Source organism: Babylonia areolata, chromosome 2 (genome assembly GCF_041734735.1).
Source record: "Babylonia areolata isolate BAREFJ2019XMU chromosome 2, ASM4173473v1, whole genome shotgun sequence".
NCBI lineage: Eukaryota > Metazoa > Mollusca > Gastropoda > Neogastropoda > Buccinidae > Babylonia > Babylonia areolata.
This window is the reverse complement of record NC_134877.1, coordinates 29,237,733-29,251,684: the sequence shown is the minus strand read 5'-3', so window position 1 is coordinate 29,251,684 and position 13,952 is coordinate 29,237,733. Positions and strand designations below refer to the sequence as shown.

At 40.2% G+C, this 13,952-nt stretch overlaps 1 protein-coding gene across 2 annotated transcripts in view; it reads left to right on the top strand.

Annotated features, from left to right (window-relative positions):
• Positions 1-1,344: 1,344 nt before the first annotated feature.
• Positions 1,345-13,952, top strand: part of LOC143279393 (putative proline iminopeptidase) — a 17,606-nt gene continuing 4,998 nt past the window's right edge. The window contains exons 1-6 of one of the 2 annotated variants that reach the window (XM_076583432.1): positions 1,345-1,423; positions 3,438-3,585; positions 7,620-7,743; positions 9,915-10,090; positions 11,152-11,242; positions 12,373-12,560. In XM_076583432.1, the coding sequence (XP_076439547.1) occupies positions 3,446-3,585; positions 7,620-7,743; positions 9,915-10,090; positions 11,152-11,242; positions 12,373-12,560 (719 nt within the window). In that variant the 5' untranslated portion in view covers positions 1,345-1,423; positions 3,438-3,445. The remainder of the gene's footprint in view (positions 1,424-3,437; positions 3,586-7,619; positions 7,744-9,914; positions 10,091-11,151; positions 11,243-12,372; positions 12,561-13,952) is intronic. The other variant, XM_076583433.1, reaches the window with a different exon arrangement.

The following is a 13,952-nucleotide window of genomic DNA, read 5'->3' as shown; positions in this document are numbered from 1 at the left end:
AGGGCACCATATATTATTATAACCTCCCCCTGCCCCTCCCCCCCCCCACCCCCCACACACATAAATACACACAGGGTGAAATGAAGAGAAAATAACTTCTTTTTTTTTCAAGTTTTTGTTTGTTTGTTTTGTTGTTTTTTTACAGACATCAGTCCAATGTATACTATATACATGTATTCTATATATGAGTGTCACTATATACGAGTATATTCCTATCACTGGAAGTACACTGGAGTCACATAAAATAATTGGACACACACGCGCGCACGCTCGTGCGCGCGCGCGCATACACACTGACGCACACACACACACACACACACACACACACACACACACTGACGCACACACGCACACACACATACACATACACAGGTACCCGTGGTATTCGGGGGCAAAACTTAATCCTTTTCACGGCCCTGAATTCTTTGTATATATAAAATACATATACATTAGTTCAGTTGAATTGGTTTTAGGGTTTGCATTTGCATGTTAGTTTGGCGGCTAAATAACGTTATTCATCAGTCATATTTCGGGACTATTGATCCAGAATCATTGTCAACCGAGAACATTTTTGACGGAATCGCTTAATATTTTACAGTGCATTCCAACCTTTAACAACTCTGATGTTGAAAGATGATTTCCGGATATTAGTCCTGCAAAACTGAGTATGAAGGTTAGTATTTGAGTTTCTGGTTATATCAGACTTGTTACTGGTTGAAAAAAAAATGATAAGGTCAATATCATCAGTTTTGTCAGTGATCTTAATTGAAGACCTGAATCATACCATATCCTCTAAAGCGCCTGTAATTCAATGAAAGAAGATTTAACTGTGTCAACCCGGGCTGTCACAGTGATATTCTAACTCTCTGAGTTCTGGTTCCATTCTCGTTGCTCTCCTCTGAACCTGATTGACTTTTTAGTCTAGGATACCATATTACACATACACACTTGCAGGTACGCACGTGAGCACGTTCACGCACGCGCGCGCCCAACTTGAACACACACACACACACCGTGACACTCACACACACACACACACACACACACACACACACACACACACACACACACACACACACACACACACACACACACACCGTCCACACACACTGGCACACACACACACTGATACACATGCGCGCGCGCATGCCCGCGCACACAGAGACATAGAAAGAGACAGACAGACACAGACAGACAGGCAACAGACAGACAAAGACAGGGTCAGACAAAGAGACAGACAAATAAACAGACAAGAAAAGGATCGAGGTAGTCTTTGATAACAGTGAATTGTGGCGAATGAATGTCTGCTCCAGAAGAGAAGACAACTCTAATCGTCTGGCTGGTCAACGAAGCAGGTGGGCGGCTTCTTTGTCTTCGGTCACTGGGGCACCGCACAAAAGAACTGTTTACGATATTCATCCAGGTCTGTTGTCTGTCAGAGCCTATGTCTGAGCAATGTTTTTCCTGTTCATTCTAGAATGTTGACATCCCTTCATTTATATTGTCTTCTATTTCCTCTCTCCCTCAGCAAAGAGAGAGAGAGAGAGACAAAGGGGGTAACTGTACCGGTCGTGGGACAGTGACAAAGCAAGCTTTGAAGCTTTTATACAGTCCCATCTTTGTTTCATATTAATTTTGGTAGATATTTGGTCAAGGTGCGACGCTTCAGTCACAGTTATTTATTCGTCGAACTCTCTCTCTTAAAAAGAAAAAAAGAAAAAGGAAAAACTTCATACTTTTTTTTTTTTTTTTTTTTTGGTCCAGTTGATTTATGAATTAGTTCATAACTGGTGCTTATTTTAAATGTGGTGGCCATACATTAGTGACCTGAGTATTTCTTGTGGAACTGTACTGATGTGAAGAGAAGAACTGATCCCACGATACATGAACATGACCACTGAAAAGTTTATATATACATATATGTATCTCAATGAGATCACCACATATCTTTATGCCCTAAAGGGAAAATAATTCTGAATGAGTTAAACTGATCATTATAAGATATGTGCCAACACTTGTGTACAAGTTTTGTGGCTTTTCTCTGCAGCAATAGATTGTTGCTTCAGATTACAAAGACACCACACTGTGTTTCTATACTCCAACTAGTACAAGTGAGATCACACCAGAGCTTTATATAGTTTTACAAAAAATATCACAGTCAAGATAAGTAAAAGTTCTTACTTACTCTGGTCATCTGCTTTCGCTGTTGCATTTTTGGTGGCGTTTTTACAATTGTGATTCATAATGTTTACAAATGAGAAAGTAAGTAGGGATTTGCAATCAAATATCTTAATGAAGTTAATCCAGTAAGTAAAGTGAACAACAAAACAGATTACAGAATTAAGCTGCAATTTGATAATTATCTTGGAACCCTGAAAATATTAATAATCTATGTGAAAAACAGACATGGAAACGAAAATGAAAGTTGTTACATTGCTGTACAGTGCTTTGTAGTGAAGGAAATCATAACTCCTACTGGGAAGTAATGACTTAGTGGTACACACACACACACACACACACACACACACACACACACACACACACACACACACACACACACACACACACACACACACACACACACACACACACACACACAAACAAAAACAAAACAAAAACAAAAAAACTGAAAGTATTTTTGTCTTCCAAGACTCTTTGAAGATCTGGCTGTTAAATAAGCCCAAACGGCAAATGTGGCCTTTTTCACTTATTGGTAGCAATAAGTCAATAAAATTCATGTCAAGAGAGAAGCATCCTCCCTAGCAAAATTCTGTAGAAGAAAAAATTCCACTTTGATTGTAAAACAGATACACTTGCAGACAGGAAAAAAACAACAACAGTGTGGTACTGTACTGTGGCGATATGCTTTCCCTGGCAAGACCAGCCTGAACAATTTCACGTAGAGAAGTCTGACAGGCGCAATAGCCGAGCGGTTAAAGCATTGGAGTTTCAGTCTGAGGGTCCCAGGTTTTAATCTCAGTGATGGCGTCTAGTGGGTAAAGGGTGGAGATTTTTTCCAATCTCAAAGGTCAACTTATGTACAGACCTACCAGTGCCTGAACCCCCTTCGTGTATATATACGCAAGCAGAAGATCAAATATGCACGCTAAAGATCCTGTAATCCATGTCAGTGTTCGGTGGGTTATGGAAACAATAACATACCCAGCATGTACACCCCTGAAAGCGGAGTATGGCTGCATACATGGCAGGGTAAAGACGGTCATACATGTAAAATCCCACTTGTGTACATACAAATGAACGTGGGAGTTGCAGCCCACAAACACAGAAGAAGAATGATGATATAGAGAAGTCTGCTTTGACAAAAGTAACAACACAACACAGTACAACACAACACAGTGTTCACAATGCCATGCAATACAATATGAAGACACATCCATTTCATTAAAATCAGGTTGACTTTTTTGCTCTGTGTCAAGGCAGGAAGATGGCAAAGGAAACACCAGATCTGCGCACAAAGTACCCAGCGACTAAGCCCTACGATGAAGGGTGGCTGAAAGTCTCCGATATCCACACCCTGAAATACTGGCAGTATGGCAGCAGCACTGGCAATCCTGTGGTCTTCATGTATGTTGTCTTTTCTTTGTCTTATTGTTTTTGACTCACTTGTGTAAACAAAGTGAGTCTATGTTTTAACCCGGTGTTCGGTTGTCTGTGTGTGTGTGTGTCCGTGCGTCTGTGGTAAACTTTAACACTGACATTTTCTCTGCAAATACTTTGTCAGTTGACACCAAATTTGGCATAAAAATAGGAAAAATTCAGTTCTTTCCAGTCATCTTGCTTAAAACAATATTGCACCTCTGGGATGGGCACAAAAATAATAATAATAAAAAAAGAAGCCTAATTATATGCAAACTGCATTTACTGTTATATTTATATTTTTTTGTATTCTCTAAACTTGGCACTTTGACCTTTTATTCTGACACAACAACAAGAGGAGTCATTATTATCATTTTTTGTTCAAACAGGAACTTCTTTTGCTAAGCATGGAATTTTTATTTATTTTGCAAACGTTTTGGTGCAGATAGTAAAAAAGGGAAATTACTCTGTAATTAATGCTAGGGGACGTAATTTATCACAAGTGAGTCTTGAAGGCCTTGCCTTTCTTGTGTTTAATTGTCATGATGACAACTACTACAAGCTATCATAATTTGTATGCTACTACAGCTACTCATTGAGGCTTTCTGTTGCTGCAACAGCTGTTAGTGTTACTGCTGTTTTCAACTGCTGCTGCACCTACTGTTATTACCACTGCTTCTCTGCTTCTACTACTATTTAGTGCTGTTCTGATGACAACAACTACAAGCTAATGTATACTACTTAATAAGTACTACAACTGCTCATTGAGTTCTTTCTGTTGCTGCAACAGCTGTTACTACTATTTGCAACTGCTGTTGCTGCTGTCATTATTACCACTGCATCTCTGGTTCTACGACTGTTAATTTTACTGCTGTTGCTACTGCACTGGTATTACTGCTACTGCTGCAGCTACGGTTCTCCTACTGCTTCTGTTACTAGTGTTGCTGCTTATACAATGGTAGCCTTTCAGTTTCACTGCTCAGTATAGAGGGTCTTGTTTGTTAAAAGGAACAAAGCAGTCATGAATCTTTTTTTGTTAAAAGTGAGAGAGAGAGAAAAAGCAAAAGTCAGCAAGTGCACTGAGGGAATATTCATGGCTAGTTCTCTATTCTAATCTGGTTGATTAGCAATGGTGGTAAGTGTTCATGCATTTGTACAAACAGTAGAATGTTCCATGAAATAACATAGTTATTAACGTGACGATAGCCTTGAGATGGCCTTAGTGGTCGGTGAGGCTCTAAGCACCATAATTTCATTTCTTTCATTCCATGAAGTAACAATTCCACAAATCAACAATTCTGTTTCTGTTGTTAATATGAAAAAAAAAAAAAAAAGAAAGAAAAAGAAAAAAATATAAGAGTGTTTGATTTTTTTTTTTTTTTTTTTTTTTTTTTTTTTTTTTTAGCAGATAGTTTTGTCAACATAATGAAAGATTGACTTTGGTTGCTTAAGCCATATAATAATATATTAAGAAATTGCCTGTCAACTCTTAATCTATGATACTGATAAATTTAGAAAGAGAAGTTTGTCAATAGATGTGACAGGGAGTTTAGTAGTTTAGATAATCAAACTGACAATCTTATCAGGAAAAGAACGTCATGAGAGAAAGGGTACCAGATGCGAGTGGGCTTCTTCCTCTTTCCATGTGTCAGAGCGCTGACCAAATCTCTGTGTGCCCAGTCAGCTGACTGAGCAAAATGTGGCTGAACTGGTCTTTCTGGTGTCATTTTAACCCTTTCGGTGCCAGGAAAATAAGATTTAAGTGAAATCTATTTGCCAGGGTTTTTTCACAATGAACGGGTATAAATTTAAAAAAAATTCTGTGCTCTTTGTTAGTGGAGAAAGACCCATAAAAGGAAACATTTTCTGAAAGGTAAATGAATAAAGAATACAAAACACGTGATGTTTTCCCATTTTATGCATTTTTAGTGACATGCTGATGTTTTGAAATCAGTGTTTTGTTTTTTTTGTCACATTTTCTGTTTTTTGTCACATTTTCAACTTGTTCATTACAAACATTAGTCAGGTAGTTTGCACTAAAATATATTTTCTGGACAAATGGATATCTGCACATGCAAAATTATACTAGAACAACCACAATAAAAAAAAAAATTAAAAAAGATAGATACACAATGCATTATCAGATTGTGACCTCCAAATGATAATATGGATGTGAGGCCACACCCCCTCAATCTCCACCCCCTCCTCTTCACCTCTCTTACACGGACACTTTATCCAGTTCTCATCAGACCACGCTGGCTGAGTGCCAAGAAAATCGCTCACACTGTGTCTTGCTAATAATTCGGTCACTTTTTCAGTTTTTGTTGTCTGCTACAGCTGTACAGCCAGCATCACTCATTGATAGTCGTATCATGGCCACTCTCTTGATTGCTCCCTTTATTTTCTATCAAATCGTCCTATAAATGTTCATCACTGTCTTCTTGTTCTTCAAATTCATGCTTCAATTCTTTTTAAACATCAGCTAAAGAAAGCAATCTTGGTTGATTTAGTTTGCCACGATTGCATGTCTTGAGCACGGCGTCAGTCCGACATTTTGTTGAGCGAGTGAGGAGAGGAGCCAGGGAAACACTGCAAGAGAAACCCAACCAAAACATTCAAATAAAGGGCTGCCTCATGACGAAGATGGTGTTTCTAGCTGTGAATAGAATCTAGAAAGATTCTCCAAGCTAAAGCTACCACTATTTTTGTGAACAAACTGAATGCAAACCAGGGAAAAGTCAGAATATTTCGATGACAAGTTATCTCATTATTGTGGCAGCGAAGCGTACATGTTTGCGATGATGAGTTATCTCGTCATATAGGCAGCCTAGGGGTTAATGGACCTTTCAGCATTATTTTGTGTTCTGTTTGACTGGCTCTGAGATCTTACAGGTTTTCAGCCCATAAATGTCTCCTTTGTAGTCAGCTGGGCGCAACATGACATGATGAAAAGCTGTATCTCATGTTCACCTATACAGCCATGGAGGCCCAGGCGACATGATGTGAAGCTGTATCTGTTGTGTTCACCTGTACAGCCATGGAGGCCCAGGCAACATGATGTGAAGCTGTATCTGTTGTGTTCACCTGTACAGCCATGGAGGCCCAGGCAACATGATGTGAAGCTGTATCTGTTGTGTTCACCTGTACAGCCATGGAGGCCCAGGCAACATGATGTGAAGCTGTATCTGTTGTGTTCACCTGTACAGCCATGGAGGCCCAGGCAACATGATGTGAAGCTGTATCTGTTGTGTTCACCTGTACAGTCATGGAGGCCCAGGCAACATGATGTGAAGCTGTATCTGTTGTGTTCACCTGTACAGCCATGGAGGCCCAGGCAACATGATGTGAAGCTGTATCTGTTGTGTTCACCTGTACAGCCATGGAGGCCCAGGCAACATGATGTGAAGCTGTATCTGTTGTGTTCACCTGCACAGCCATGGAGGCCCAGGCAACATGATGTGAAGCTGTATCTGTTGTGTTCACTTGTAGAGTCATGGAGGCCCAGGCAACATGATGTGAAGCTGTATCTGTTGTGTTCACCTGTACAGCCATGGAGGCCCAGGCAACACGATTTGAAGCTGTATCTGTTGTGTTCACCTGTAGAGTCAGGCAACATAAAATGATGTGAAGCTGTATCTGTCATGTTCACTTGTAATAATGATAATGATGATAATAATAATGGACATTTATACAGCGCGTTTCTCCGGAAATGCTGCTCAGAACGCTTTATATTTCGCTCCCCACTCCCTGCCTCCTCCATCAGCACTCCCCTCCACCCTCAGTCCCCCCCCCCCACACACAGAAGCACGAGCCAGAAAACACTCATGCAACGGAACATTGGAAACCACCCACCCACCCACCCATGACGCCAATACACACGGCAAACAGCCTCTTCACAACAAAACATACATCTAAAAACAAGTACACACCAAAATCAGGAAGAAAAAAACAAGAAAAGAAAAAAACAAAAAAAAAACCATGACATAATGTGAAGCTGTTATCTGTTGTGCTCACCTGTAAAGCCATGGGGGTCCAGGAGGGGGGACCACTCCCTGTGACAGCCGGTTCTTTGACCCTGAGGCCTATCGCATCATCCTCTTTGACCAGAGGGGCTGCGGTCATTCCACCCCTGCAGCTGAGCTGACCGTATGTAGACATACTTCTACACTTCTTTAGCTGACTGCATGTAAACACACTTGTACACTTCTTAGCTGATTGTTTGTATTCAGACTTGTGCACTACTTTAGCTGACTTGTATGCAAGCATATTTGTACACTTCTTGGGCTGACCGTATGTGAACACACTAGTACACTTCTTTAGCTGACTGTACGTAAACATATTTGTACACTTCTTTGGCTGATTGTTTTTGAACACTCTTGTACACTTCTTTAGCTGATTGTAAACACATTTATACACTACTTTAGCTGACCATATGTAAACATTTCTATACTTCTTTAGCTGGCCATTTGTAAACACACCTTTACACTTCTTTAGCTGACTCTATGTAAACACACTTGTATGCTTCTTTAGCTGACTGTATATAAACATATGCTTCTTTAGCTGACTGTATATAAACATACTTGTACATTTCTTTGGCTGATTGTTTGTAAACACACTTCTACACTACTTTAGCTGACCGTATACAAAAACACTTCTACACTGCTTTAGCTGATCATTTGTAAACACACTTGTACACTTCTTTAGCTGATTGTTTGTAAACACACTTCTACACTACTTTAGCTGACTGTATGTAAATGCTCTTAAACACTTCTTTAGTTGACCATATGTAAACGCAGTTGTATGCTTCTTTAGCTGATCATATGTAAACACATACTTTAGCTGACCATATGTAAACACATACTTTAGCTGACCATATGCAAACACACTTGTACGCTTCTTTGGCTGATTGTTTCAATGTTTGTAAACACACTTCTGCACTACTTTAGCTGACCATAACTACTTTAACTGAGCATATGTAAACACACCTGTACATTACTTTAATGAAGGACAGTTTTTATATTACACATGCTATCTCAGTTATGGCCCACCAGTGCAGACTCCGGCAAGAGTCTGATTTTATGTTTTTCACAGTGTCAACTGGTATTATTACAGCAATGTGCTTACAGAGAGCCTCTGACAGAGTTTGCTTCCTTCTGGGTTCTTGTTTTGATCATAAAACAAAGGAACAGATTTTAATACATAAATGTTTTTGTTGTGTTATACATGTTCATGATGTTGTCATTATACATTTATCTTGCATGTGGATTCAGCAAGACTACAATACCTCAAACTCCATTACCAACATTTATTTCCAAATTGTTTAAAGGTACTCTTTGTCTTTTCCTGGTCCTTCCACTATAGAAAAAACTGGCTTTATTTCACTTTCCTGTGTGTGTGTGCATTTATTTGAATTATTTTTCTGTGTGTCCATTGTATCATGAATAAAAGAGAAGAATTTATTCTGTTTATTCTATTCTAATTCATTCTCATTTTACTCGTATCAGCCTTCAATGTATCTTTCATTCTATTTCATTTAGATGTATTTGCTTTTTACTTATTTTGTATAAACCAGCATGGTTGTGTTTTTGCGAAGGTACTGGCATCTGCTTCCACTACCCACATCCTCATCTTTTTTTTCTTTTTTTTTTCCAAAGCAGATGAGGTGTAGCACATATGGGCCAGTTTGTACCCTTTACCACCTCCTTGAAACTGAACTGAAACTTTATTTATTTTCCATTTTGTAGGCTTGTGTGTGTGTGTTTTTATGTGTGTCTAATGTATTATGAAAGAATTGTTATTAAAAGAAAACTATTCAAAAACTGTTATGTTCCTTCAGTTAAGAAAGAAGAAGAGACTGGAAAACATTAAGCTGGTGATGGAGGCTGTGTTTTTTTTACAAATCCGTACATGCCACACCACATCTGCTAAGCAGATGCCTGACCAGCAGCATAATCAGGGCTTGAGGAAAAATAGAAATAAATGAAGTTAAATAAGATGCAAAAGTGAATAAATGGATAAGTAGTTAAATTAATGAATTGATAACTTGAGATAATAAATAAAAACAAAAATGAATGAGATAAATAAACAGATAAATTACATGACATAAAATGAAATAATATCAAAAAATAGGATACAAATTATATTAACAACAATGGTTATGAAATTAATGCATAAATAAATATTGAAAAGTGTAAACAAACATGCACACACTCATGCACTACACACACACACACACACACACACACACACACACATACACACACACACACACACACACACACACACACACACACATTAATGTAGGAAAGACTGTGTAGGACAACACCACATGGCACAGTGTGGAGGACATTGAAACCCTGCGGAAGCACCTGGGCGTGGACAGATGGCTGGTCTTTGGGGGCAGCTGGGGCTCCACGCTGTCTCTGGCCTACGCTCAGACTCACCCGGACAGAGTTAAGGCCCTTGTCCTGCGTGGCATCTTTCTGCTGAGAAGGTAAGAGTCCCCTGATTGTAAGGAGCTGTTTGCGTGCGTGAGGAATTCAGAGATGGAGGGGTGGAGGGGTGGGTAGAGAGAGGGGGGGTGAGGAGGAGATTGGATGGTTAGTTAGACACAGAGACATAGAGAGAGAGAGACGCGTTGATGCTTTGACGTTCTACTGATGTTTCAATGCTTTGATGTCATTGACTGTACCACTGTCCTTGTCACAGGGGAATACAAATACATTTTTCAAGAAATATAAAATTAAACAAAAAAATTAATTTAAATTGATATTCACAACACTTGCACAATATGTTACATATCTGTATGTGTGTGTGTGTGTGTGTGTGTGTGGCAGAAGTGTGATTGAATGACACAGGAAACGAATGATAGCGTCCATTGGCAGCCATCAGTCGGCTCTACCCAGGTAGGTAGCCTGTTGTGCAAATGACCCTGTGTTTGGAAAGAGCTTGGTCTCTGATTGAGGATAGTTGCTATATAATAACTGTGTCATCATCTTTTGTCTGTCACAAGCTTTCAGTCTTTACTTCAGGCCTCCTTCAGACAAACGCATGTATTGCTGTTTTAGTCCCAGAAGCAAACCTTGACTTGCTTCATAAGATAAACATGCCAGAGAGAGAGAGAAAGAGATACAGAGAGTAATAGAGTGACAGAGAGAAAAAAGAAATTTCAAAGCTTTTGCAGTGAACAAATACTATGAAAGTAATTGCTGAGCATCCCAAAGCAGTGAACAAATACTATGAAAGTAATTGCTGAGCATCCCAAAGCAGTGAACAAATACTATCAAAGTAATTGCTGAGCATCCCAAAGCAGTGAACAAATACTATCAAAGTAATTGCTGAGCATCCCAATATTTTCAGAGCAGCACCTTTATGACTCTGACCTGAAGCTTCATTCCTGAAAGTTAATGATCACACGTTTCACCGAAGGGGAGGATTTGAGAGTGAAATGAAAGCTGGTGACAGAATATTCTCCCTTTCATTCTCCAAGCAGTTATGTTTTCACATTTTCATTCTGAATTGGTATTTGAACTAACAAAATGGTTTGGTTTTCAGGCGTGAGCTGGAGTGGTTTTATGAAGACAAGAACGGAGCATCTATGATATTTCCAGACTACTTTGAAAAGTTCAGAGACTACATTCCCAGAGTAAGCTGGACAAATAATTGTTTACCGTCTTGCATACATAATTATGGTTGCCCTCATTGACTTTTTGAGCTGGCAGAACATTGTGGACATTGATACATGCATGTCTGTATTAAGTTCAAGTTGTTCAGGGTGGACATTGATATGTGCATGTCTGTTTCAAGTTCAAGTTGTTCAGGGTGGACATTGATACGTGCATGTCTGCGTTAAGTTCAGCTTGTTCAGGGCTTGGATCTTGGTTCAGAGAGGGTTGCGTTGTTTGAGAGGGTGAGTCCTTTGTTCTCGTGGTGTCCATGTATATTTGGAGCTGCTGTAGCAGAGTCGGTTAGGCTGTTTCAGCACAGTGCTGTGTCCATGGGAAAGGCACTTTACTCGCATTTTCATCACTCCCCCCAGGTGTTAATGGGTGCTGTGTCTATGGGAAAGGCACTTTATTCCCATTTTCATCACTCCATGCAGGTGTTAATGGGTGCTGTGTCCATGGGAAAGGCACTTTACTCCCATTTTCATCACTCCCCCCAGGTGTTAATGGGTGCTGTGTCCATGGGAAAGGCACTTTACTCCCATTTTCATCACTCCACGCAGGTGTTAATGGGTGCTGTGTCCATGGGAAAGGCACTTTACTCCCATTTTCATCACTCCCCCCAGGTGTTAATGGGTGCTGTGTCCATGGGAAAGGCACTTTACTCCCATTTTCATCACTCCACGCAGGTGTTAATGGGTGCTGTGTCCATGGGAAAGGCACTTTACTCCCATTTTCATCACTCCACGCAGGTGTTAATGGGTGCTGTGTCCATGGGAAAGGCACTTTACTCCCATTTTCATCACTCCACGCAGGTGTTAATGGGTGCTGTGTCCATGTGAAAGATACTTTACTCCCATTTTCATCACTCAGGTGTGAATGGGTACCAGACTTCAGTTAGGGAAGGTTAAAAAAAAAAAAAAAAAAGCGGAAGGAGAGGATTGGGCCCCACCTTCCTATGCTAAGCCCTAGACACAGTGGGTATGAATTCACTGCCCCAATGGCCATGTATGACTATGGGACCTTTAACCTGTAACATATTTATTGACAGACCAAAGCATATGGTAAAAATATAAGAAAAAAAAAACCTGCATATGTTTGTCCTCTACAGGGAGAACGTCGAGATCTGATGGGTGCATACTACCGCCGTCTGACCGGCAGTGATGAGGAAGTAAAACTGGAGGCAGCGAAGCACTGGTCACGTTGGGAGTTGGCCACGTCTAGCCTCATTTCGGATGTTTACATGCTTGAAAGAGCTGAAGACAAAAAGTGGTCACTGTGCTTTGCTCGAATTGAATGGTAATGGCATGGCTTTGTTCACAATTAGCTTGGGAATATTGAATGGTAATGGCATGGCTTTGTTCACAGTTAGCTTGGGAGTATTGAATGGTAATGGCATGGCTTTGTTCACAATTAGCTTGGGAATATTGAATGGTAATGGCATGGCTTTGTTCATAATTAGCTTGGGTATTGAATGGTAATGGCATGGCTTTGTTCACAATTAGCTTGGGAATTGAATGGTAATGGCATGGCTTTGTTCACAGTTAGCTTGCTTTTTTTCTTTTTTTTCTTTTTTTCTTTTTTTTAGAGTTCTGGTTTGTGCAGAAAATGGAGTTTGAAACATATATAAAGTCTTGTTTCAGTTTCAGTTTCTCAAGGAGGCATGACTGTGTTCGGACAAATCTATATACGCTACGCCACACCTGCTAGGCAGATGCTCATGAGCAGCATAACCCAGCATGTTAAGTAAGGCCTTGAGTGCAAGCATGTATATTTGTGTACCCATCAGAACAGATTTCTTCTGTAGAATTTTGCTAGAGGACAACACTCTTGTTGACGTGGGTTTTTTGTGTGTGTGTGGGTTTTTTGTGGGGGTTTTTTCAGTGCACCAAGTGCATGCTGCACACAAGACCTCAGTTTGTTGTTTTGTGTGAATGACCAAATGCTCAGTTTGATTTTCCAGTCATGGTAGAAATGGCGAGAGCAGGACACTATATTGGCAGATAAGCATCTTAACCTTTCTGCCACCTTTCTCCTAAAGCGTTTGGAAAGTGCACAGCTCTGACGTTCTGAGAAAAAATTGATAAACTTTGAAGAGCGTACCTGAGTGCTGATGGGATTGGCCTGAATCTGCATCACTGTGCACCTTGGCAGTCAGGTGGTGGACATGCTGATGCAGTTGTGGCAGAATGGTAAAGATGCTCATCTGTCAATACAGAGTCCGTGAGGGTGTGGGTTTAAATCCTGCTCTCAGCCTTTCTCCCAGGTTTGACTGGAAAATCACCCCCGAAAACGGAGTATGGCTGCCTACATGGCGGGGTAAAAACGGTCATACACGTAAAAGCCCACTCGTGTTCATACGAGTGAACGCAGAAGAAGAAGAGAAGAAGACTGGAAAATCAAACTGAGCGTCTAGTCATTTGAATAAGACGATAAGCCAAGGTCCAGTTTGCAGCATGTATTTGGTGCACTGAAAAAGAATCCATGACAACAAGAGTGTTGTCCTCTGGCAAAATTCTGTAGAATAAATCCACTCTGATAGGTACACAAATATATATATATGCATGCACTCAAGACCTAACTAAGCACACTGGAATATGCTGCTGGTCAAGCCTCTGGCTAGCAGATGTGTGTATTTTTTATATCTTATCAAGAAGTTATTAAAGAGCAATTGCCAATGAAAATTTCTAC